Source organism: Pituophis catenifer, unplaced genomic scaffold, assembly GCF_029215685.1.
Source record: "Pituophis catenifer annectens isolate HBS135680 unplaced genomic scaffold, rPitCat1.0.hap2 SCAF_9, whole genome shotgun sequence".
Taxonomy (NCBI): domain Eukaryota; kingdom Metazoa; phylum Chordata; class Lepidosauria; order Squamata; family Colubridae; genus Pituophis; species Pituophis catenifer.
Genome location: NW_027256889.1, coordinates 2,588,760 through 2,614,806, shown reverse-complemented (window position 1 = coordinate 2,614,806; position 26,047 = coordinate 2,588,760). Strand labels below are relative to the sequence as shown.

Below are 26,047 nucleotides of genomic sequence, written 5' to 3'. Positions count from 1 at the left end.
AATGAACTGTAAGTTGAGGACTACCTCTAGTAAACGGTCTGCTACTAAAAAGTGCCTTTTAGTAGTCTCATTCTCGATCTTTTTCTTTTTTAAAAAAAAAAAAATCCCCGCAGATCGTATTGTCTCCGCACCTTGAGAAGATCCGGGAGAAACTGGCAGAGAATATCCACGAATTGTGGGCCCTCACTCGCATTGAGCAGGGATGGATCTATGGGCCGGTGAGTTCTGCTCTCCGGGAGCCCAGATGTGTACTGACCTAGCCTTAGCAGAAACAAGAAACAGATTCCTTGTCCCCAAAAACCCCTCCTGTGAATTAATGGCATTCACACACCAAAAAGTCCAGGCAATAGTCCTTCAAGGAGTTAACTGCAGTAACAAAAGTTATCAGTTCCTTGCGATAATTGTCAAGCACTGAGCTTCCAGGTGCAAAGCTGCCAATTAAGTTCTGGCAAGCAGTCTCTGAGGCACGAAACACGATGAGCCAAATCTTCAGAAATACAAACGGTTGTCTCCTATGACCACCACTCCCCTTTCCTTCTATTGATTCCCCAGCCAGGGAGGGGCCATTCAGCGTCCATGTGTGTTTTGCTTCCCGAGTCGACTCCTTGTCCTCCGTTGCTCCCATCTCCTTAACTGCTCTGCACGTAGGCACATCTGGAACAGGCCCCAGCTGTTCTTTCTCCTCACTCATATCAGCCTCTGAAGGCAGCTGCCTCTTCTGTGGTTGGGAAATATCGGACGGCTCTGGCTCTATCTCTGCGTCCGACGCAGAGCATCCATCAGAGCCTTCCCCAGACTTTAGAAGAGGCCCAAGTTCCTCCCCAACCTCTTCATCATCCAAGTCTCCCGCCAGCTGGCGGGCCACAAAAAGATGTTGGAGGTTACTATACCTTTCTTTGTGTGGCAGCAAGAAGGATTGTGTAGCCCTCGGTGTTCTTAACAAGCCACGACGACACCAGGCACCTCCCAACGACGTCGCGCGAGGGATGCGAACTTTATAATCCATGTCGTTGGCGGAATAGGGATCGTAGCCCGGGTGACACCAGATCTCTTTTTGGCCTCCTGGATGAAATTGTAACCAGGATCCGCTGACCCACCATTGTTTAAATCTCAGATCCGGGATGACAACAAACGCCTGCATCCTTGTTTGTTGGATTTCCACAGCCTTCCTGAGCCGGAGCGCAATTACAACCTTCAGATGTCGGGGGAGACCCTCAAGTGAGTGATGGGGGTGGCTGGGGGGTGGGGGAATCCCTGAGCCGTGGCCTCCTCTAGCCCAGATCCTCTCTAGCCCATGATGGAGATTGCAGGGACATTTAGATAAAGGTTGCTTAGCAGTGACAGCAGAGGAATTTGGATGGCTAAAAGAAAACGGAGAAAGACACGATAAGTGGAATGTCTTCGTCAGTTCGAATGGAATCGGTCTGGGTGAAGCATAAAGGAAGCGTGGGGTCCTTGGAGCTCTCTGAGCTTCGTTGTCTCGCTGCAGACATTTCATAACCCAACTAGGTAACAATATCAGGGCTAAAAGGGAGTGGGGTTTGAGGAGAGGAAGAGGAAGAGGAGGATTGCGGGGTCCTTGGAACTCTCTGAGCTTTTTTTTTTTTTTTTTAATTTGATTTATATGCCGCCCTTCTCCGAAGACTCAGGGCGGCTTACAATGTGCTCAGCAATAGCCTTCATCCTTTTGTATATTTTATACAAAGTCAGCTTATTGCCCCCACAAACTGGGTCCTCAATTTACCTACTCAGGGCGGTGAACAGCCGAAAATTAAAATAACATACAATATAAAAGTTAAGATAACTAAAAATAAATTAAATTAATCGGCCTCCCATTTTAAAACCCCTAGCTATACAATTAAAAAACTAACCCCTAAAACCTATTCAGGCCAGGCCGGCTTGCTGAAATAAAAAGGGCCTTACGGAAAGTGCGGAGATCCGGGATCAGCCGTATTCCGGGAGGTAGCTCGTTCCAGAGGGCGGGTGCTCCCACCGAGAAGGCCCTCCCCCTGGGGGCCGCCGGCCGACATTGCTTGACCGACGGCACCCCGAGGAGGCCCTCTCTGTGAGAGCGTATTGGCCAGTGGGAAGCGTATTGGTCCAATGAGAAGAGGGGCTTAGCTCCTCCCCACCCACCCAGAATGATTATAACCTGATCTCTTCCTTTCTAGGACCTTGCTTGCTCTGGGCTGCCATGTAGGGATGGCGGATGAGAAAGCCGAAGAGAACCTGAAGAAAACTAAGCTGCCTAAAACGTAACTGCTCCAGTGTGTAGAGCAGGGGTGTCAAACTCCATTTTTTTTTTTATTTGATTTATATGCCGCCCTTCTCCGGAGACTCAGGGCGGCTTACAATGCGTTAAGCAATAGCCTTCATCCTTTTGTATATTTATACAAAGTCAGCTTATTGCCCCCACAAACTGGGTCCTCATTTCACCTACCTTAGAAAGGATGGAAGGCTGAGTCAACCTTGAGCCTGGGGAGATTCGAACTCGCAGTAATTGCAGGCAGCAGATGTAAGTGGATGTTAATTAGTCTGCTGAGCCACCAGAGCATTTCATTAAGGGCCACATCAGGGTGGTGTTTGACCTCGAGGCTGGGGGTGGGCGTGGCCAGGGGGTGGGTTGACGTCACTCATGTCAGGGGCGCCGAGTACTCTGCCAGCCAAAATGGGCTCCTGTTTTCAGGCGCGATGGCCGCCTGCAGCCCTCTGCCAGCGAAAACAGAGCTTGGGTGGCTGCACATGCCTCCTGGGCTCCATTTTCGTTGGCAGAGGCACCGCGAGCCAGTCCTTCACTGTTTCCGGGGGGGGGCGGCAATCTAAGCACCTCATGGGTCGGATCCGGCCCGCAGGCCTTGAGTTTGACACCCTTGGTGTAGAGTGTTAAGGATATTGTTGTTGTGTTACCAACCAGCAGAGTCTAGAGCACAGAGAAACGTTGCTGAGAGCAATGAATAAGAGATGTGCAAACTGGTTTATCAAAAGTTTACTTTATAGTGAAAAAACAATCTCGTAGTCTTGTAAATCAATCCAAGTCTTTGCCAGTTCAATCAGTCCAGTGATACAAAAACTCTTCTTACCACACAAACAGTAGTTGGTTAGAATAACAAACTCACTCTGGTTCACAAACCACGATGGTAGCAGATCCATCCAACCGATGATAGCACAATGGATAGCAACTCCACACACAATGGTAGCATATCATCAACTGAATACGTTACAGTACCTTTCTTAAATACGTTTGCAACCAGTGTAATTACAGCATGACTCAGCATTACAATGAATCAGCAGGAAAACTTTAAAGTCACACAATACATATTCATATTAAAGTCACAGAACACATATATTGCCTGGACAACTTGTTAGGCTCAAACCATATCCTAACATAGAGGTTGATTTTGCGTATAGCAGTGGATGGCTAACCTTTTCTGGACCGAGTGCCCAAAACACGCACCCAAACCCCCAAATTGCACATGCGTCCTGCCCCCTGTGCATGTGCCTCGTCCCCACATGCGCCCCCCCACAGCCCCTCCGTCCCCCATGCACGCGTGCGCAGCTCCCATGCACATGCCCCGCCCCATAAGCATTCGTGGCAGAGACCTGAAGACCAGCTTGGTGGTGGGAGGCACGCGCACATGCGGAGCAGAGCTGAAATGGGGCGACGGCTCGTGTGCCATTAGAGAGGGTGCTACGTGTCACCTCTGGCACGCGTGCCATAGGTTCGCCATCACGGGCCTATAGTGTCCTAAGTGTCCCATCTGGTTTCCTCCTTCGCAGGTACATGATGTCCAACGGCTACAAACCAGCACCCTTGGATCTTAACCACATCAAGCTCACTCCAGCCCAGAACACTTTGGTGGATAAGCTGGCTGAGAACGGACACAACGTCTGGGCAAGGGATCGGGTCCAACAGGGCTGGACGTACAGCGTCGTACAGGTGTGGGACTCCAGAAGAAAGGATATTCTAGGGCAGCGGCAGAGGTGAAATGCTCCCGGTTCGGACCGGATCACCCGATCCGGTAGCAATGGTAGCAGGTGGATCGGAGAACTGGTAGCAAAAATCTCTGCGCGCCCCCCCTCCCCCACGCCCAGCTGAGCTGCAGGATCATCAGAGGCTTTTTTTTTTTTTTACTTTTAAAAGCATTTTTTCTACAACCTCCTCCGATGAAAAAATGCTTTTAAAAGTTTTTTTAAAAAAGCCTCTGATGATCGCGCGGCTCAGCTGGGATCGTCAGAGGCTTTTCAAAGCATTTTTTTCTGCAACTTCTTGGCCGAAGAGGTGGTAAAAAAAAAATTGCTTTGAAAAGTCTCTGACGATCCCAGCTGGGTTCCCTGACCTGGGAAGGGCGAAAACAGCCTTCCCCACCCCCTCGGAGGCCCTCCGGAGGCCTGAAAGGGCCCATTTCCCAACTCCCAATGGGACAGGAAGTGACGTTTTTTGCTGTCCCCAGCCTCCAGAGCCTGTCTAGGCGTGTCATAGGTTCACCATCACGGATATGGACTGATGGCTGAAAACTACAACCTGGCAGGGGAAGGGCATAACCCAAGGCATGATATGGGATGAGGAACCACAAAGGTTCTGGTGGTGTTAGCACAAGATTCCAGGTCATCTCCTCCACTCCTACCAGCTTTCTAGTAAGAGGCGTGTGGCTATGTGATACGTTTTGTTAAAACTGCTTTGTGTTCATAGACCCGTATGTCCTTCTTGGGCTTGTAGGACATCAAAAACCGGCGTAACCCCCGTCTGGTGCCCTACCACCTCCTCGATGAGAGGACCAAGAAGACAAACCGGGACAGCTTGCGGGAAGCGGTGCGAACCCTCCTTGGCTACGGATACAACATTGAACCCCCAGATCAGGAAGCCAGTGAGTGTCCTTCCATTCCTCGGCCTCTACTGGTTTCTACTCCTTAACATCAGATTAACAGAGTTGGAAGGGACCTTGTAGGTCATCTAGTCCAACCCCCTGCCCAAGCAGGAGACCCCACACCATTTCTGACAGATGGCAGTCCAGTCTCTTCTTGAAAGCCTCCAGTGATGAAGCTCCCACAACTTCAGAAGGCAACTTCTGTTCCATCGGTTGATTATTCTTACTGTCAGGAAATTCCTCCTTATTTCCAGGTTGAATATCTCCTTGTTCAGTTTCCATCCATTATTCCTTGTCTGGCCTTTAGGTGCCTTGGAAAAGAGCTTGACCCCCTTCCTCCTCTCTGTGGCAGCCCCTCAAATATTGGAAGACTGCTGTCATGTCTCCCCTGGTCCTTCTCTTCACTAGACCAGCCATGCCCAGTTCCTGCAACCGTTCATCATATGTTTTAGTCTTTAGGTTTAATTCATTGATTCTTTTATTACATTTTTATGCCACCCATTTTGCAGTCGAGCAGCTCTAGGCAGCTTACAAACTTCATGAAGACAGAGGTACAAAACCTAAAATATTAAATAAACCAAAATTAATCGGAGCAGCCCAGAGTCATCACATCAGCAAGATGGGCAGCATAAACGTTTAATAAATAAATAAGCTAAGAATCAGATTACTATGAAGTAAAATATGGTTGCAGGAACTGGGTGGGACTACTTTAATGGAAAGAAGGGTTAGAGGTGATTTGATAGCAGGATTCCAGTATTGGAGGGGCTGCCCCAAAGAAGAGGAAGGGGTCAAGCTATTCTCCAAAACACCAGAAGGCCGGACAAGAAACAACGGTTGGAAACTAATCAAGGAGAGAAGCAACCTGGAATTAAAGAGAAATTTCCTGACAGTGTGAGCAATTAATCAGTGGAACAACTCCCTAGAGCCTGGGGAGGGTGAAAACTATCTCCCCCCGCCCTCCAGAGGCTGGAAACAGCCCATTTCCTGACTTCCGGTGGGCCCAGAAGGGCCGAAAATCAAGTGGCCGGCACGTGCATGCGTGCTGGAGCTGAGCTAGGGCAACACTCGCGTGCCCACAGATATGGCTCCGTGTGCCACTTGTTGCACGCGTGCCATAGGTTTGCCATCATGGCCATAGGGTCTCCTACTTGAGCAAGGAGACCTCCAAGGTCCCTTCCAACTTAAGTGGACTCACTTAGGTGGAGGTAGGATGTTCTTCCTAGTCCACTAATCCCCTCTGGCGGGTCCCTTTTGTCTTGCTTTTCCATCCTCTTGTCTTCTTGGTCTCTGAACAGCTCAAGAACTGACCAAGGGCCGGCTGGAAAAAGTCCGCATTTTCCGTGCTGAGCAGTTCTACGCGGTGAAGTCGGGCAAGTGGTACTTTGAGTTTGAAGCCGTCACCACCGGGGAGATGCGTGTGGGGTGGGCCCGCCCGGACGTGCGCCCTGACGTGGAGCTGGGAGCCGACGACCTCTCCTACGTCTTCAACGGGCATCGGGTGAGTCTGGGCTGCCTCCTCCTCCTCCTCCTCCTCTTCCTCCTTGTCTTCTTCTCGTTCCCTTTCCCTGAAGCATCCCTTCCGTTTGTCTCCGTCCCGCAGGGTCAGCGTTGGCACGTAGGGAGTGAGCCTTTTGGTCGCCCCTGGCAACCGGGAGATGTCGTCGGATGCATGATTGACCTGACGGATAACCACATTATGTTTACACTGAACGGGGAGATGCTGATCAGTGACTCGGGGTCAGAGCTGGCCTTCAAAGAAATAGAGACCGAAAATGGTAAGCAAGACCGTTGCTGAACCTCGGACCCTGGTTCCTTCAGAGGCTGAACAATTTTTATTGTCATTTTCCTGTATTCACAATGGCACACGTTGAAATGAAATTCCAATGCACCACCCTCAAATTAACAACAACACTATAGTAAGAGCAGCGGCATCATCCAAAAATGTCAAATTATACAAAAATGACACCAAAACCTATAACCATACATACATGCAAATCAATCACAGTCCGTCTTGAAGACATAGCAGAAAAAAAGAGCCAATCAATCAATCAATCAGAATAGAGCCGGAAGGGACCTTGGAGGTCTTTTAGTCCAGCCCCCTGCTCAAACAGGAGAACCTATATAATTTGAGACAAGTGGCTGTCCAGTCTCTTCTTAAAAACCTCCGGTGATGAAGCCCCCACTGTCAGTATTCTGTTGTGACCCAGGCCCAAGTAGGTATTATCAGACGCAATCAGTTCAAAACAAACAGACTTTATTAGAACAGCTGAGAATTAACTCATTCTCAGCGTAATCCAAACTAATTCAAAACAAGTTCTTCATAACACAATTCTTCAGCCTTATCACCAACCTTGGTCTAATTAGGCAACCTGCCAAAGGCTTTTCTTGGCAAAAGTTCAGAAGCAGAAGACGCCGACAAGAAATAAATGCAGCAAGACAAGAAACAAATCTATCAACGTTGTTTTCCGACAAGGAGCCGTTGCTGGTCTTTTAAGCCTTATGGGAGGGGCCAATCATCTCCTGGCCTTACTCCTGAGTCGTCCTTTTTGCTTCAGCTGCTCTTGCCTTCTGGCAGCTCTTCTCATGCGTGCACTAGGAAGAGGCTCCTCTTGTTCCTCTGCCTCTCTGCTGTCAGAGGCTCCGGAGTCCACACATCACTCCCAGATGGCCCTGGCCCCATCTCTGCCTCCGACGCAGAGCTCTCATCCGGGCCTTCCCCAGCCTCCAGGACTGGCCCATGTTCTTCCTCAGCCTCCTCACTGTCCGACTCCGCTGCCAGCTCCGCAGGCTGCTGTCGGACCACAACATGTTCCAAGTAATAACCCCATTGTAGACAGAGCTCCAAAGCAGGTTGATTCCTCAAAGAACAGCTTTATTAGGAGACATCATCTTGGCACAACTGGTGGAAAGCCAACTCTAAATATTCCCGCGCTTTCCACCTCATTAAAAGAGAAAGTTTCCTGTTTTTCCAGAAGGTCATAAGGAAAACTGGTCATGGAGAGGATGTGTCACATCCTTGACAATACTGTGGACCCTGTGGACAAGCAGTGTTTACATGCCGTGTCCTGGATAAAAGAAAGTGAACTGCCAATCATCATTTCTGCTGTCCTCACCACTCTCTGCATAGCCTTCCTGTCCAACACTGGTGGAGGCGGAACTTTTATTTATTCATTGTCAGGAACCCAAGTTCGTTGTTTTCCTCCGCATCTTTTACAGGCTTCATCCCAGTGTGCAGCTTGGGCCTGTCCCAGGTGGGACGCCTCAACTTGGGTCAAGATGTCAGCAGCCTTCGCTATTTCACCATCTGTGGCCTCCAAGAAGGTTACGAACCCTTTGCGATCAACACGAAGCGGGAGGTCACCATGTGGTTCAGCAAAAGCCTGCCTCAGTTTTCCCCCGTGCCCGATGAGCACCCTCACTACGAGGTGAGTTAGAGGGGCGGAGCCTTGGAGGGTGTCCCCTGTGGAAGGTGTGCGTTGGGACTCAAATGTTGACAAAGAGAGCTCCATGTTTGAGAGGCAACTGTGGCGGCAAGAGGACATTTTTAATTGTCTCGGGCTAAATTATTTAATCTGGTTTTAATTATGTTTTTTAACTTTTGTATCTATGTATTTTATTTTGTGCCTGTTCACCGCCCTGAGTCCTTCGGGAGTAGGGCGGTATATAAATCTAATAAAACAAACATTCTGAAATCTTGGGAGGGATTTACGAGCAAGAGGAGGCGTGTATAAGTGCACTAACATGCCTATCGTCCCTATCATGTATTCTCTTGTTCTCGTTTTTGTCTGACAAATTCCAATAAATAAAGATACTTTTGGGTTGGCTTGGTGAGGAGAGAGGGGCCGCCATTTTGAATGACTGGGAGATTGAAGGGATTTTGAAGCTTGGTAGGTGCCATCTGCAGGAGCTTCATGAGACAGATTGTGGCCTGGCATGGAGAAAATGTGGCAATAAAAACGATCACATAATTCCAGAACAGGTCAACCAGAGGCACTAATGGAGCATCTGTGAGAATTGATCTGCTGTACAGCAAGATTGTGGTTGAAGTCATGAATGAAGTGAGATGAGAGATTTTGCATGACTGAGAGGAAGTGTGGTTACTGGCAGGGGTAAAATCCAGCAGGTTCTGACAGGTTCTGGAGAACCGGTAGCGGAAATTTTCAACAATTCGGAGAACCAGTAGTGAAAATTTTGAGTCGTTTGGAGAACTGGCAAATACCACCTCTGGCTGGCCCCAGGAGTGGGGAGGGAATGGGGATTTTGCAGTATCCTTTCCCTGGAGTGGGGTGGGAATGGAGATTTTGCAATATCCTTCCCCTGCCACGCCCACCAAGCCATACCCACAGAACCAGTAGTAAAAAAATTTGGATTTTACCACTGATTACTGGGATATTGGTTTGGAAAGTTCATATCTCCTACGAATGTTCCTCTGATGCCACCTCCATCTTTACATGACCTATCAGAAGATTGGTAACATTGAGCAAATTAAATTTTACCACTTATTTTTCTACTAATGAATATTTGTTTATAAGTTCTGGAGGACTCTAAAGAGGGGGTCTCCATAATACTTTGAAAAACAGCAATGGAAGGTTAGGATGAGCCTGGGGAGAAGTTTGTCCACTGCTACTCTGACCTTCTGTTTTGGTCCTCTGTGGGCAGGTGTCACGGATTGACGGCACCGTGGACAACCCGCCGTGTCTAAAGCTGACGCATCGAACTTTCGGCTCCCAGAATGCCATTGTGGAACTCCTCTTCCTGCGTCTCAGTATGCCAGTGGAGTTCCACGAGAAGTTCAAGGTCACAGCTGGTACCACTCCGCTCACTCACGCGCTCACCATCCCTGAAGATGAGGTCAAGGACGTTGACCTTGATTCCGAATATGAGCAGTTGAAGAAGTCTGCCAGCCGCAAGGAAGCTGAGGAAGCCGAGAAGGAGAAACAAGGCCCGGGTTCCCCAGCTACCCACAAGGATTTACCCAAAGAGGCCCCCAAAGCAGAGAACGAGAAGGATTCCTCCAACGAGAAAAGCAAAGCCAAAAGAGGGTAAGAACTCTATGGAAAGCTTACCAGGAGATCAGGAAATCTCCTAGTGGGGAGATGATTGGGTTCGAAAGGAATAATGAAAAATGTCAGAGTTTGTTTACAGTGTGACTACTATTTTGAGACAACCCAGGAGCAAAATACAGGACACAGAGGTTTTGTCATTACAAACAGTGATTTATATACAAAACTTCTATATACAGACATACATGTGGTAGGCACATACCAGGCAAGCAATTAATCTTCAACTCTACACAGAGAGCTACAATGCAGATAGAACACGATGAGGAGAGAGATACACGAGGAGAGAGAGAGCAACACCCTCTGATGCCCTTCCCCCCTTATATAAACAGCTTCTTAAAGGGGCAAGAACCCTGCTGACTCATTCTCATTGCATCATCTCGGTTTACAGCCTTACAGGAGCTGGTCAGCTGTTAAATCATCATTACCTTAATCTTTAGATCTTTAGATATCGAAGTGGGAGAAGAAGCATTCTTGGTGTGGAAGGCTATCAACATAATCACACACATACTGATTCTGAACTTGTTCCGACAGAGTTGAGCAGGGTTCATTTCCAAGAAGTTTGCGCTGGAGAAAATCAGGTGGGACATCTTAGATGAAGGATCTACTGTCCTTTCTGATCATACTCTCCTTCCTATTTATCTTCTCCAGCTTCTTGTTCAAAGCCAAAAAAGCCACCACCCTCATGACCCCTGCACCTGTGGTTCCCACGGTACCTCGACTTGAAGAGGAAGTAGTTCCCGATGACCGGGATGATCCAGAGATCATCATGAACACCACAACGGTAACAGAAAGTTGAATATCTAGTGACTGAGTACAATACTGCCTGTTCCTACCAGACAAATATCCCGATTTGTGTGGAATGCACTGTGGTGGAATGTAGTCTGGATTCCCAGACGAGATGTGCTGCATTCCAGAGGAGTAAGAGACAGTGAAGTTAGGATAGTTCGGTTGGGAGAGTCAAGATAGCTCCTCCCTAGAAGTTCTCAGAGTCTATCTTTAAAGATGCAAGTACTGTATTTTTCGGAGTATAAGACTCACTGGAGTATAAGACGCATCTTAATTTTTGGGGAGGAAAATAAGAAAAAAGCTGATTGCCAGGTGGATCGGCCTCCCGGAATACCCCCAATCAGCTGTTCCCAGACGTGCATTTTAGCAACAGGTTCGTTGGTTGTGAGCTCTGTGCCTTGCTTTAATTTCAGCCTCTGAAACTTCTATAACTCTGTTTCAGAAAAAACTTTATTTCTGCCCCTGAAAGCCTCCGAAACAGAGCTTCAGAAAAAAAGCCCCTGAAACTTCAAAAAGCTCTGTTTCGGAGGCTTTTTTTTTTGAAGCTTCCTTTCTGAGGCTTTTTTTCTGAAGCTTCGTTTCTGAGGCTTTTTTTCTGAAGCTCCGTTTGGAGGCTTTTTTTCTGAAGCTTCATTTCTGAGGCTTTTTTCAGCCTCTGAAATCTCCGTTTGAGAGGCTGGGCGGAGCTACATTCGGAGTATGGGAATCCAGACTACATTCCACCCCAGCATTTCTGGTATTCCAGAATGGAAATGCTGGATGGGGGCAAAAGTAGCGTGTTCTTTTGATAATCTCTCGTCCACAAGTTATTTACAGAATACTTTTGCTCGAGTATCAGCAATGTTTGCATTGAGGAACTGCGCGTCCCACGCCATATTGTTTACCCTTTGCACCTTTCTCTTTCCAATCTAACAGTATTACTACTCGGTCCGGATATTTGCAGGCCAAGAGCCCACTACTGTCTGGGTAGGTTGGGTGACCCCCGATTACCACCAGCACGACATGAACTTCGACCTCACGAAGGTGCGCAACGTCACGGTCACCATGGGTGACGACAAGGGAAACATCCATGACAGGTGAGCGTTATCCAGACCTCTGCTGTGCATTATGGATCAGCTACGAGCCATTTCTGAGGAATAGTAGCAGGTAACAGTAGTGTGGAGATCTGGCCAGATCTGGGGGTGTTTGAAGAGTCTTTTTCCGGTTGAACGAAGGGCAAAACCACCTTTTGGTGTGGAAACAAGGGCGGTGCAGTTGCCCAGAAGAATTTGGGAGAAGGAGAGGTGTAGCTTCAAGCCTTTTGGGTCGCCAATCCAAAGGCTTTTGTAATATCTCAAGAAAAAGTAGGTTGATAGGTCTTAAGCTGTGGTGGTACAGTGGTTAGAGTGCAGTACTGCAGGCTACTTCTGCTGACTGCCGGCTGCCTGCAGTTTGGCAGTTCAAATCTCACCAGGCTCAAGGTTGACTTGGCCTTCCATCCTTCCGAGGTCGGTAAAATGAGGACCCAAATTGTTGGGGTGGGGGCAAGATGCTAACTGCTTAGAGAGGGCTGTAAAGCAGTGTAAAGCGGTATATAAGTCTAAATGCAATTGCTATCTCCATTGTCTCTCATTTCAATAGTATCAAAAGAAGCAACTGCTACATGGTTTGGGGAGGGGAGTTTGTCAGCAGTACCCAGCAGACCCGAGTTAGCACAATGGATCTGGTGATCGGTTGCCTTATTGATTTGGCCACGGGGCTCATGACTTTCACAGCCAACGGGAAAGAAGTCAACACCTTCTTCCAGGTAAGCGGATTCAGGATACGTTCTCCAGGAGAGTTGACGGGGGCTGAAATTTACTCGGGAGATGTTTGGATGGACGGATAAGCAATCAAGGAAGTGTTTAGAGGAGTTGGATCAGGGGGCTGGATCCGGCCCGTGGAGTGCTTAGATCTGGCTCATGAGGCCGCCCTGGAAATAGCAAAGGACCATCTCGCGGTGCTTCTACCAGGGAAAACGGAGATTGGGAGGGCTGCATGCAGCCCTCCTGAGCTCTGTTTTTGCTGACAGAGGGTTGCAGGAGGCCACTGCAGCCGAAAGCGGAGCTCACGTGGGCCGTGGGCGGCACTCCCAAGCACCATTTTTGCTGGAAGAGGGTTGCAAGAGGCCGACACAACCAAAACGGAGCTCAGGACCCCATTGTCACTGGCAGAATGCTCGGGCCACCAATGGGCCCCCAACATGAGTTGATGTCGAGTTGGCCACACCCACCCTGGCCACGCCCCCTCCCAAGGTCGAACACAACCCTGATGCGGCCTTCAGTGAAATGGAGTTTGATACCCCTGAGTTGAATGATTAGGGCTCTCGATGGTTCTTTACTTGGCTGCAGAAGACAACAAAGATGTCAGGTCCACAAACGTGAAGCTTTTAGAAAAGGAATCCAGGATAACCAACGGAGAGAAGAATCCTGTAGGCTCTCCCAACAATTTGCAAATAATATAACAATAATCCAATCCAGATGATATTCAGCTGAGTATTTTTAAAAAATAATAATCCATTCCAGGTGCTATCATGTTTCCCTGAAAATTAAGACCCTGTCTCATATTTTTTTGAACCCCGAAATAAGCACTTGGCCTTATTTTCGGGGAGGTCTTATTATTTTGGGGTGCATGGAGCAAGACAGGGTTCCTCTTGCCATCTTACCTGATTTCCAGCTCTGCCGGCCTAACCCTAACCAGAGGAATTGGCGGGAACCAGCTATGCATGCATTTAAATATTTTCGGGGAGGATTAATTTTGGGGGCGGGGCTTATTTTAGCGCATGTGCTCAAAAGCCCAATTGGGCTTATTATCAGGGGATGCCTTATTTTCAGGGAAACAGGGTAGTCAGCTGGGTATTTTTAAAAATATGGAAAATCAGTACTGGGAGACTAGAATGGGCCAGTTTTATGGCTTTGTATGAATTATGAATTCACCAAGGCTAGCTGGTCAATTCTGGGAGTTGAAGTCCCTAAGTCTTAAAGTAGTCAAGTCTGGAGACCCCGATCTACATTGTAAGATGCTACCCTACTTCAGTATCCTAACCGAAAGGTGCCATTTTTCTCCTTAGATATTTACAGTTGCTGGAGATCTTCCCTAATAAACTCTTGTTTTCTTTTCTTTTGGCTTCTCTTCTCCCACAACCGGTCCATCTCAGGTGGAACCCAACACAAAACTGTTTCCAGCTGTTGTCGTTCTCCCAACAAACCAGAATGTCATCCAATTTGAACTGGGCAAACTGAAGGTAAGGCCCATCCCTGAAACTGCACTTTGGAAAAAAAAATAAAAAAAAAATTGCTCCTGGAATAATGAAGGAATTCCCCCTTGGATCAGGTTGGGTTGGAAATATTATACGCAGATTAGTTAATGCACAATTTTTCTTTTGCTTTTCCAACTCCTTGCGGGACAGAATATTATGCCCATATCAGCTGCCATGTTCCGGAGCGAGCGGAAAAACCCAGAGCCCCAGTGCCCACCTCGCCTTGCCATCCAAATGCTGGCCCCCATGACTTGGAGCCGTATGCCCAATGAGTTTCTACGGGTGGACGTTGCTCGCTTTAGCGACCGCCATGGCTGGATGGTTGAATGCCTGGAACCAAACATAATGATGGCTCTTCACATCCCAGAGGAAAACCGGTGAGAATCTAGTAGACTTCCATTTCACTTCAGAGAAACAGGCTGGCGCCTCCAGGGTGATGATTTTGGTGTTTTGCAACCCGATCTGGATGGGGGATCTTGGGAGTTGAAACCTGCAGGGTCCCAAGGTATTGGCTGAGTTTATGGTTCTATCTCTCAGAGGAATGTGATGGAATGATGTTGGGAAACTCTCAGCCAGGTATAGAAGAGGAGTCAAGCAGGGAACTAGCCTTGAGTCTTTACACAGTTGGAAGAGGAATAAATCTGACTTCCCCTTAAGCTCCATGGAACCTTATCTGATTGTTCCTAAGGGGAGGCAAGCAGTTTGGGGAGGTTCCTGTAATATACCATATTTTTCAGAGTATAAGATGCTCCGGAGTATAAGATGCACCTTAGTTTTTGGGGAGGAATATAAGAAAAAAAAAATTCTGCCTCTGCCTATCAGCATCCATTCGTTAGCATCCTGTCAGTGTGTGAGAGAGTTGAGGGCTGTTTGGAAACTGAAACAGTATTTGCTGTGTGAGCAACAAGGAAGGAGACGGCAAGGAGCCTGGACATGGCTTAGGTCAACTGTTCTAAAGCTGCATGCTGTGCTGATTTCTGAAACTGAAACTGAAACTGAAACTCCTCTCCTCTGCTTGTGTTTTGCTGGTGTTGGAAAACCTGCTTTTGGTATTGTATATTTACTTTACATTATATATAAAGAGAAGTTATTGAATCTTGCTGAATCAGTTACTTGTGGGTGCTTTCTGGATGTGATTGCTGCTGCAAACTCTGACAGTCCTTGCAGCAAATAGCGAATAGCCCGGTCAGCTTCAGCACATTATTGCAGCCTGATTTGGCACGAGCGGGTGGATCGGCCTCCCGGAATACGCCCAATCAGCTGTTCCAGGCTGCAGGGATTGCCACAAGCCATCGCCTCCTCCGTGCCTCGCAGTTTTTGCTACATTCAGAGTATAAGACGCACCCAAATTTTCAGCCTCTTTTAAGGGGGGGGGGAGTGCGTCTTATATTCCGAAAAAATACCGTAGTTCAAACACAATAAAGTTGCTGATATGGACCTTTCACAAATGGATCTGGTTGATTGCACTTGACAATGTAGTCAGAAGTTGCAGGAGGGAGAGGCTCTTTCTTAGAAAGAGGCAGTGGAGCTTGGTGGAATGTGTTGGCAGGCAAGAAAAGAGCAAGGGTGAGCCTTCCCAAGCGATTCCCAGGGTGGATCTAACAGTTATGCAGATATTTGCTTTAGTCTGGCACGATTCTGTCCGTAGGCGAACAACAACCCAGAAGCTACTCCACATATCATTCTTGGTTCTTTGGGACTGACAGAGAAAGAGCAACTATAATTATATTTTTAAAAAAACCTATCCTCTGAAGATATTTAATATTTAGGCTTTCGTCTGCTTGCCTAATTTAGCAAAGGGAGGCATCTACTGATGGATGTAGTTGCTGAACATTGGGAGATGGAAAATCTTCTCAAATGGTTCCACTTTCTAAGATGGTACCAAACTTGGAACTTCCCTTCCTCTTTTAACACTCAAACTTTCCCCCCCATCCCTCTTTCAGATGTATAGACATTCTGGAATTGTCCGAGCGCCAAGATCTGTTGACTTTCCATTCCCATACTCTGAAGTTGTACTGTGCCGTGTGCGCCTTGGGCAACAATCGGGTGGCCCATGCCTTGTGCAGCCATGTGGACGAGTCACAATTGCTTTACACCATCGAGAGCAACCATCTTCCAGGCCTGCTGCGTAGTGGCTACTACGACCTCCTTATCAGCATGCACCTGGAGTCGGCCAAGCGTTCCCGTCTCATGATGAACAGCGAGTTCATTGTCCCCATGACGGACGAGACCAAGAGCATCACGCTGTTCCCGGATGGCATGAAGAAACCGGGGTTGCCCGGGGTGGGCATGAGCACCTGCCTACGCCCCCCGCTCCACTTCTCCGACACCTGTTTTGTCAGCACCAGCTCTGAGCTCTACCAGCTGAGTCCTTCCATCCCATTGGATGCGCTGAAGGTGAAGGCCATCAACATGCTGACAGAGGCTGTCCAAGATGGAGGGCAACATACCCGGGACCCTGTCGGGGGTAGTGTGGAGTTCCAGTTTGTGCCCGTTCTCAAGTTGGTCTGCACCCTCCTCATCATGGGTGTGTTTGAGGATGAAGACGTGCGCCATATCCTCAAGATGATTGACCCCAATGTCTTTGGAGAATCCAAAGAGGAGGAGGAAGTTCCGGTGGGGGCTGAGGAGGAGGTGGGGGAAGGAGAAGACCAGGGCTATGTGGAGGAGGAAGAAGCAGGAGAGGAAGAGGAGGAGGAGGAGGAGGAGGAGGAAGAGGCTGGAGGGGAGCAGAAGGAAGAAGCCGAAGAAGGAGAAAAGCAGGAGCTGAAGGCCATTGAAGCTGGGGAAGCTGAACCCAAAGAGGACGAGGAAGGACTGGAAGAAGGCCTGCTGCAAATGAAGCTTCCTGAATCAGTCAAATTGCAGGTAAATAATAATAATAATAACAATAATAATAATAATAACAACAATAACTTATTTATTTATTTATTTATTTATTTATTTATTTATTTATTTATTTATTTATTTTTATATGCCGCCCTTCTCCGGAGACTCAGGGCGGCTTACAATGCGTTAAGCAATAGCCTTCATACTTTTTGTATATTTTATATAAAGTCAGCTTATTGCCCCCACAAACCGGGTCCTCATTTTACCCATCTTAGAAAGGATGGAAGGCTGAGTCGACCTTGAGCCTGGTGAGAATTGAACTCGCAGTAATTGCAGGCAGCTGGATGTTAAATGCTGCCTTAGTAGGAGGCATTAGCCTCCTACGCCACTCAGGCTCCTATTGTCATTGTACGTGTATATACAGTATACCCATACAACAAAATTCACTTAAGACCCAAAGACCAGCTCCTACACACATAACAATCCCCAAACACACCTCCACCCACCACAAATTCCCCACCCCTAAACCACCCAAACATCCACACAACAGACCAAGTAATGCTGTCCAACAGCTCACCGATGTGTGGCTCTTTAGTTCATTGTTGAGTGCAATTATAGCTCTGGGATAAAAACTACTCAGTGTGGTCCGAGTTTGAATTGTTCTGTCTCTTCTGCCAGAAGGCAACAGTCCAAAAAGATTGTAAGCAGGATGGGAAGAGTCTCTGAGAATGTTATGCAACTTTCTCAAACCACGAGATTCGAAGATGTCGTCCAGGGCTGGTAGCTGGAGTCCGATGATATTCTGGGCAATTTTAATGATTCTCTGTAGAGCTTTTTTGTCCGCTACAGAGCTGCTCCCGTACCATGCAAGAATGCCGTATGTCAGGACATTCTCAATGGTGCTGCGATAGTCGGACAGAAGTAGATGCTGAGATAGATTGATCTCAGAAGGAGGTTTGAGATTTCTCTTTGTTTCTTTCAGTTCCTCCAACTGCACCCTTCAAATATTTGAAGGGGGGTTTGGGCAGAATAAAGAAACTACATATATCATCTCAGAACAACCTCCTGCTCAAGCAGGAAACCCTATACTCCAGTGTTTCTCAACCTTGGAAGCTTGAAGATGGGTGGACTTCAACTCCCAGAATCCCCCAGCCATTCCACTGATTAATTGTTCTCACTGTCCGGAAATTCCTCCTTAGTTCTAGTTAGAACTAAATTCTAGGTAGAACTAGAAGATGGGGGTCAATCTATTCTCCAAAGCCCCTGAAAATAGGACAAGAAGCAACGGATGGAAACTAATCAAGGAGAGAAGGAGCCTAGAACTAAGGAGGAATTTCCCGACCAAACAATTAATCAGCGGAACGACTTGCCTCCAGAAGTTGTGAATGCTTCAACACTGGACGTTTTTGGACTTGGACTTCTTTGGAAGAAGAGATCAGACAACCTTTTGGCTGAAATGGTATAGGGTTTCCTGCTTGACCAGGGGGTTGAACTAGAAGACTTCCAAAATCCCTTCTAACTCTGTTATTCTGTTAAGTTAGGTGCTCATCTGGAGGCATCTCTGGATAATCAACATGTCCAGCTCACTTTGCACTGCGACGCCTACAGAGCCTTTTCTTTCTTAGTCCCTCCCACCCAACTCTGACAGCTGCCTCCATCTTCTCTCTGCCCATCCCTTTCCCTCCTCCTCCTCCTACAGATGTGCAACCTGTTGCAGTTCTTCTGGGACCGGGAGCTGCAGCACCGCGTGGAAGCCATCATTGCTTTCTCGGAGCGCTACGTGGACAGGCTGCAGACCAACCAACGGCAGCGCTACGCCACGCTAATGCAAGCCTTCACCATGTCGGCTGCGGAGACCGCCAGGCGCACCAGGGAATTCCGCTCTCCTCCCCAGGAGCAGGTATTGGGCGGGGCTCGTGGGGATGGGAAGGAGCCAGAGCTAAATGGAAGGGAGAACTACTCAGTGGTAGAACCTACAAATGTGTTATGCGTGTCGGCAATGTCGGGTTTAGGAGTTTGAAACTCTGGGAAGGGCTAGTAAATAGTTGTTTGCAATTCAGGACGGATGGATAACTTGCTGCTAAATGCGCCTGAGGAATTGCAGTTTAGGGTTTAGATTTAGATTTAGGGTTTGGGTTTAGAGTTAGAGTTAGATATAGTTAGATTTAGATTTAGATTTAGAATTAGATTTATAGTTAGATTTACATTTACATTTAAGATTTAGATTTTAGATTTAGATATAGTTAGATTTAGATTTAGATTTAAAGTTAGTTAGATTTACATTTAGATTTAAGATTTAGAGTTAGATTTAAAGTTATTTAGATTTAGAGTTAGATTTATAGTTAGATTTACATTTACATTTAAGATTTAGATTTTAGATTTAGATATAGTTAGATTTAGATTTACATTTAGATTTAAAGTTAGAGTTAGATTTACATTTAGATTTAAGATTTAGAGTTAGATTTAAAGTTATTTAGATTTAGAGTTAGATTTACATTTAGATTTGCATTTACATTTAAGATTTAGAGTTAGATTTAAAGTTATTTAGATTTAGAGTTAGATTTATAGTTAGATTTACATTTACATTTAAGATTTAGATTTTAGATTTAGATATAGTTAGATTTAGATTTAGATTTACATTTAAATTTAAAGTTAGAGTTAGATTTACATTTAGATTTAAGATTTAGAGTTAGATATAATTAGATTTAGATTTAGATGTTTATAGGCTGCCCGACTCCCATATAGCTAATCCTTGATTTACAATCATTCATTTAGTGACTGTTCAATGTAATAATGGCACTGAAAAATACGACTTATGACCACTTCTTACACATATGACCATTGCAGCATCCCCATAGTTAGTTGATCATAATTTGGGTTCTTGGCAACTGGCATGTAAGTACAGATAGTTGCAGTGTCCCAGGTTCATGTGATCGCCATTTGTGGCCTTCCCAGCCAGCTTCTGACAAGCAAAGTCAATGGGGGAAGCTGGATTGGCTTAATGACCACATGATTCACTTAGCAACCGAACGGCCATAGTCCATGCAACTCCTGTAGTAGTGGGATCCTGTGGGAATGCCACAGTTGCTGTGTTTGGCCTCAGCTGAAGTTTCAAGATGTCTCCTAAAATTTCATCATATCTTAAAGATCATTCAAATGAAAGATACATATCAGAATGGAGAAGATGGATTGACTATATGCAAAAAAAGTATCCGAACAAGAAGATTCATATAGCTTATGAATGAAATATTTTTAAGTAGTTTATGTTTATAGTTTTTGAGCTATAAGGAGTTAAAGACTTAGGGAGAATATGAATGCAATAATTTGTTAGCATATTTTAGCTTTATGTTTGTGAATGCTATACCCTGTGCCTGTTCTGGGAAGTCTAGGGAGGGGGGTGGGGGGGAAGGGGGGAGGGGGAAAGGGTGGGGGGGGAAATGTTTGTATTTCTTATAAAACTTTTCAATAAAAAAAAAAAAGATGTCTCCTAAGGCAGCTCCCGAGAATATGGCATTTGCATCTTCAAAACCAGAATGTTCTTCTCATAACAGATCAACATGCTGCTACAATTTAAGAACGGTGCCGATATTGAGGATTGCCCGGTACCTGAAGAAATCCGAGATGAATTGTTGGAATTTCATACTGACTTACTAGGCCATTGTGGTAAGACTCTGGAAGCTTGAGGGGCACATATCAACTCAAGTAGAGAAGGCTATGGAAGAGTTTGGGACACAATTCTGGAATTCTGGACCACTTCGAACCAGAGGGAAATTGGGAATTAGCTCATTCAGAAAAGTGTATCTATCCAGCTGACATAGAACAGGGGTGTCTCCATAACCTTGGCAACATTGACTTGTGGACTTCAACTCCCATTCTGGGAGTTGAAGTTCACACGCCTTAAAGTGATCAAGGTTGGAATTCTGGAAGTTGAAATCCACAGGTCTTAAAGCGGTTAAAGTTGGAATTCTGGGAGTTGAAGTCCACAGGTCTTAAAAGTGATTAAGGTTGGAATTCTGGGAGTTGAAGTCCACGGGTCTTAAAAGTGATTAAGGTTGGAATTCTGGGAGTTGAAGTCCACAGGTCTTAAAGTAGCCAAGGCTGGACATCTCAATATGGAATCAATGGTGCACAAACCCCTTTATTATAGTTTTTAATCTTAGTTTCCATAATGATCTCATTCATCCTAGTTTAATATCTTTTCCTGGGCATTCAGACAGAGTAGGATTTTGCTTCATCCTGCCTCCAGTGTCCCCTGTTATAAATTTTTGCACCCAGGAGCTCTGTATCTTTTCTCTACAGGAATCCAAAGCGATGGGGAGGAGGAACAGGAAGAGGAAGATACTTCCTTTCACCGGCGGTTGATGAATTTGGTGGAGAAGGTGGTGAACCTTCGCAAGAAAAAAGAAGACCAGCAAGATGAGCAGTCTCCGGAAGAGGAACCGAAACCCAGTAGGTATCCCCAAGTGGTGGAGGGGAAAGAGCGTGATATAGCCAACCCATAAATCGGTTTTGAGGGAACGTCAGGGCCTTCCAAAGATCATTGTGAGATCCAGTTCTTATCAGTCTAAACATGTGTGGTCAAAAGTTCTAACAGTCATGGAGGCAGGTTGGTGAAGACCAGTTGAAGAAGTTCTGAAGAAGATGCCGTAGGCTCATCCTGGTCTCCCCACTCTGTAGGCACATTGCAAGAGCTGATCTCCCACACGATGGTCCATTGGGCCCAAGAGTCCTTCATCCAGAACCCAGAGCTAGTCCGGTTGATGTTCAGCCTTCTCCATCGGCAGTACGACGGCCTCGGTGAGCTCATCCGTGCTATGCCCAAGGCTTATACCATCAATGCCAACTCAGTGGAGGATACCATGAGTCTCCTGGAGTGCCTGGGGCAGATCCGCTCACTGCTCATCGTTCAGATGGGACTTGAAGAGGAGAACCTGATGATCCAGAGCATCGGGTATGCGCTGTCATCTCCTGTAGCTTCTTGAACTTGTAGATCTCTTTCACTGTGAAACTGCTTCATAGGCTCCATTATGGGGTCCTCTATTATTTCTCAGATATTTCTCTCTCTGGGGACAATGAGAATATATCTGCTGAAAAAAAAACTCTGCATTGGTGACAGGAAGGGCATTTGGCCAGTAGACACTCAGCTCCATTCAGTTGCCCAGACTCCACCCCGCAAGGGATTGTGGGGTCAATGAAAGGAGATGTACCTGTTGGGTTGAGGATTTCAGTTCTTTCTTTCCCATCCTCACTTCCTCCATCTGCTCTGAAGTCCAACTGCTGCTTCTCCCTGTTTTTCTTGGCTAGCAATATAATGAACAACAAAGTCTTCTACCAGCACCCCAACTTGATGAGGGCCCTGGGAATGCATGAGACTGTCATGGAAGTGATGGTGAACGTTCTGGGAGGAGGAGACTCAAAGGTAAGGGACCTTGTCTTTTGGCCAGTCAATGCTCTAGTACCCCATAGGATCCCCATTCTTGGAAACGGAGGTACGGTCTGCAGGATTCATCCCTGGAGGTTTTTAAGAGAAAACTGGAAACCACTGGTCTGAAATGGCATAGGGTCTCCTGCTTGAACAGGGGGTTGGACTAGAAGACCTCCGAGGTCCCTTCCAGCTCTCTCTCCTGATAGTAATATCTGGGCCACATTTTTCAAAATTTCACCATTTAAAAAAATAAATAAGGAAAATAACATCTCCTGAGCTTCAAGGAGGATATTTCAGACAGAGTGTTTTCCTTCCTGGGTTGTCTACTCTTTCCTTAAAAACCTTTATATCGGATACAATTTTAAGCTAGAACCTGACTCTTTGGGTCATTGTTTCAGAGATATTTCCTTACCTAAGCCGAGAAGCAGAAAGACCAAGGGCAGGTGGTGGGAGCAGGAGCAACTTCTGAACTCCTGCTGACTTCTCCATTGAGTTTACTCATGGGAATCTGGCAGGGAACATTGGAAATCTCCCCTTCCCATACAGGCAGATAAGTGGGAGCGAGGGATTGCTAGACTGGCTGGGAAACTGTCACAGAACATTGAAAATGAAGATCGTATGACTGCAAAAGCAGCCCAGCCACGCAGAAGCAGCCAGTTAGCACTGAAATAGCCACAATGTCCCCAAATTTCAGCCCCGCAGGGAGGTCATTGGGTCTTGGACTTGGGATACTTTCCGCAAGTTAGCCCATTTTTTGAGATACCTTGGTTCAAAAATCCTTGCCCTACGACGCACCATTTTACCCAGGTGTAAGAGTTCATGACAGCGAGAGCTTTGAGTAGTATGTAGCTAGTGGAAAATGGCTTGATGGTGCAGGCCCACCTCCAAGCCATTCAAGGAAACACCCTCTCGTCCCCTAAACAGGAGATCCGCTTCCCTAAAATGGTGACCAACTGTTGCCGCTTCCTGTGCTACTTCTGCCGCATCAGTCGCCAGAACCAACGTTCCATGTTTGACCATCTCAGTTACCTGCTGCAGAACAGCGGGATTGGGCTGGGTGAGTTGCTGTGCTGGGGGAAACGGGCTGGGTTGCAATGGGGACAATCAACACCAGGGATGATCGCTACCCTATTAAGGATATTGACTCTTACTCGAGAGAGAGCAAAAAGCCATGGGGTTAGCGTTGAACTGGTTTTGGGCCTCGTGATGTAAGCCCCAACATTTCCCTGCATACTTTTGAAATATTTGATTGGGGTTTTGAAATTTGTTTGAAGTTTGATGCGGGAGAGAGTAGTGTGATCTTCATGCCCTCTTCTCAGGTGGCATTGCCAGGTTGCTCCAACCTCTGGGGCACTACTAAGTTCACTGATGGACTTCTCTCTCTCCCTTCCCTTCCTCCCTCTTTCCATCCATCATCTACCATCTATTCCTTCCTTCCTTCCTTCTTTTCCCCATCCATCATCTGCCATCTATCATCTACCATCTATTCCTCCCTCCCTCCCTCCCTCCCTCCCTTCCTTCCTTCCTTCCTTCCTTTTTTCCCCATCCATCATCTGCTATCCATCCATCTATCTATCTATTGCTCCCTTCCTTCCTTCCTCATCCCTTCCTACCTTCCTTCCTTCTTTTCCCCATTCATCATCTGCCATCCATCCATCCATCTATCTATCTATTGCTCCCTTTCTTCCTTCCTTCCTCATCCTTTCCTTCCTTCCTTCCTTCCTTCTTTTCCCCATTCATCATCTGCCATCCATCCATCTATCTATCTATTGCTCCCGTCCTTCCTTCTTTCCTCATCCATCCCTTCCTTCCTTCCTTCCTTCCTTCCTTCCTTCCTTCCTTCCTTCCTTCCTTCCTCATCCCTTCCTTCCTTCCTTCCTTCCTTCCTTCCTTCCTTCCTTCCTTCCTCATCCCTTCCTTCCTTCCTTCCTCCCTTTCTTCCTTCCTCCCTTCCTCCCTTCCTCGTCCATCCCTTCCTTCCTTCCTTCCCTTCTAGGAATGCGAGGATCCACGCCCTTGGATGTGGCTGCTGCTTCGGTCATCGATAACAATGAGCTGGCCCTGGCTTTGCAGGAGCAAGATCTGGAAAAGGTAGCTTTGCCCAATTAAGAGGATGCCAACATGCAGGGAATATCCCACTCATATCCTAGAGGGAGAAGGATGCCCCGAGGCTCCCTGTTCAGGGCAGGAATCCCAGTGGAGGCATCTCAGATTTATGTAGTTTGGTAATGAAACATCTGCAAGAAAAGCACCAAGCTCAGAGAGCACCAAGGACCTCATAGTTCAACCTTGAACCTCATTCTCTTTTATTGGCAACATCCTTTCTAGCAATAGCATTTAGACTTATATACCGCTTTACAGTGCTTTACAGCCCTCTCTAAGCGGTTTTACAGAGTCAGCCTCTTGCCCCCAACAATCTGGGTCCTCATTTTACCCACCTCGGAAGGACGGAAGGCTGAGTCAACCTTGAGCCTGGTGAGATTTGAAGATCTGGTGAGATTCTACCTTCATTCAATCTCTGATTATGGTCAGGATATTATGTGGATAAGCCCCTCCATTGTGATAAGTTATGAAGTGGTTCCTTCGATCAGTTCTGCTCACTTTGGATGGATTCGCTTTGATAGGAGCTCCGTGGAGCCCAGTGGAAATCTTGAGATATTTTTTTTCTCCTCGCCTCCATAGGTGGTGACCTACCTTGCTGGCACGGGCCTCCAGAGCTGTCCCATGTTGCTCTCCAAGGGATATCCTGACATTGGTTGGAATCCTTGCGGAGGCGAGCGTTACCTGGATTTCCTGCGCTTCACCGTCTTCGTCAATGGTGAGTTGGGTGACCAAAGTGGTCACATACTGAGACAGGTGTAGGGCATGTCTTCTATCCATAAGGAGGTTGGATTTGGGGAAACCGATTCTACAACTCACCCTTCCAGAGTACATGGAAGCTAAGTTGTAGTCCGTGCTTCCGTCCAATCAATCAACCACCCAAGTTGTATAGCTGCCCAACTCACCCTTAAGTGACAACAACATTTAAAAAAAAATATTTGAAAATCCATCCCATAATAAAATCCATTAAAAACCCCCACCCCAATGGCAGCCTCAATACAATCAAAGCAGCCACTTGATGGGCTGCATCTCCATTCAGAGTCCCCAGGCCCGCTGACAAAACTACTGTATTTTTCGGACTATAAGAGGCACCTAAGTTTAGAAGAGGAAATCAACAAAAAAAAGTTTTTGGCCTCCGCGGGCCCCATTTTCGGACTTTTTTTCGGGCCTTTACCAGCCTTTTTTCGGCCCATTTTCAAGGCTTTTTTCTGCCCGTTTTCTAGGCTTTTTCGGCCCATTTTTGAAGCTTTTTTTCAGCCCATTTCCAAGGCTTTTTTCAGCCCATTTTTGAGGCTTTTTTTGGCCTGTTTTCAAGGCTTTTTTTGACCTGTTTTCAAGGCCTTTTTTGCCAGTTTTTGAGGCTTTTTTCGGCTCGTTTTTTAGGCTTTTTTCGGCCTCAAAAAAAGCCTCGAAAACGGGCTGAAAAAAGACCTGGAAATAGGCCAAAAAAGGCCTGAAAAAGGCCCGAAAATGGGTCATGCAGAGGCCAAAAAACGGCCGGCGGGTGGGTGGGGCTTTGGCAATATTCGGTATTATAAGACACACACACATTTTCACCCCCTTTGGGGAGACAAAAAAGTGCGTCTTATAGTCCAAAAAATGCAGTACATTTTTAGGGCCCCTTGGAAAAGCAGAGGGTGGGGACCAAACATACCTAGGGAGGGGTGATGTTCTATAAAGGAGGGGCCACCCCCAAGAAAGC

The 26,047-nt window shown here is 46.8% G+C and overlaps 1 protein-coding gene across 12 annotated transcripts in view; it reads left to right on the top strand.

The window, feature by feature from the left end:
- RYR1 (ryanodine receptor 1) overlaps nucleotides 1–26,047 on the top strand; it is a 139,542-nt gene that overhangs the window by 41,542 nt on the left and 71,953 nt on the right. For all 12 annotated transcript variants that reach the window (XM_070949359.1, XM_070949358.1, XM_070949353.1 and 9 more), the window contains 23 exons: nucleotides 114–218; nucleotides 1,115–1,218; nucleotides 2,172–2,255; nucleotides 3,778–3,937; nucleotides 4,718–4,865; nucleotides 6,161–6,363; nucleotides 6,466–6,640; nucleotides 8,082–8,290; nucleotides 9,525–9,907; nucleotides 10,577–10,709; nucleotides 11,630–11,790; nucleotides 12,335–12,500; nucleotides 13,890–13,976; nucleotides 14,142–14,368; nucleotides 15,935–16,859; nucleotides 18,520–18,720; nucleotides 20,372–20,483; nucleotides 21,120–21,269; nucleotides 21,498–21,771; nucleotides 22,125–22,239; nucleotides 23,170–23,302; nucleotides 24,242–24,336; nucleotides 24,928–25,063. In XM_070949359.1, coding sequence (XP_070805460.1) covers nucleotides 114–218; nucleotides 1,115–1,218; nucleotides 2,172–2,255; nucleotides 3,778–3,937; nucleotides 4,718–4,865; nucleotides 6,161–6,363; nucleotides 6,466–6,640; nucleotides 8,082–8,290; nucleotides 9,525–9,907; nucleotides 10,577–10,709; nucleotides 11,630–11,790; nucleotides 12,335–12,500; nucleotides 13,890–13,976; nucleotides 14,142–14,368; nucleotides 15,935–16,859; nucleotides 18,520–18,720; nucleotides 20,372–20,483; nucleotides 21,120–21,269; nucleotides 21,498–21,771; nucleotides 22,125–22,239; nucleotides 23,170–23,302; nucleotides 24,242–24,336; nucleotides 24,928–25,063 — 4,486 coding nt within the window. The remainder of the gene's footprint in view (nucleotides 1–113; nucleotides 219–1,114; nucleotides 1,219–2,171; nucleotides 2,256–3,777; nucleotides 3,938–4,717; nucleotides 4,866–6,160; nucleotides 6,364–6,465; nucleotides 6,641–8,081; nucleotides 8,291–9,524; nucleotides 9,908–10,576; nucleotides 10,710–11,629; nucleotides 11,791–12,334; nucleotides 12,501–13,889; nucleotides 13,977–14,141; nucleotides 14,369–15,934; nucleotides 16,860–18,519; nucleotides 18,721–20,371; nucleotides 20,484–21,119; nucleotides 21,270–21,497; nucleotides 21,772–22,124; nucleotides 22,240–23,169; nucleotides 23,303–24,241; nucleotides 24,337–24,927; nucleotides 25,064–26,047) is intronic.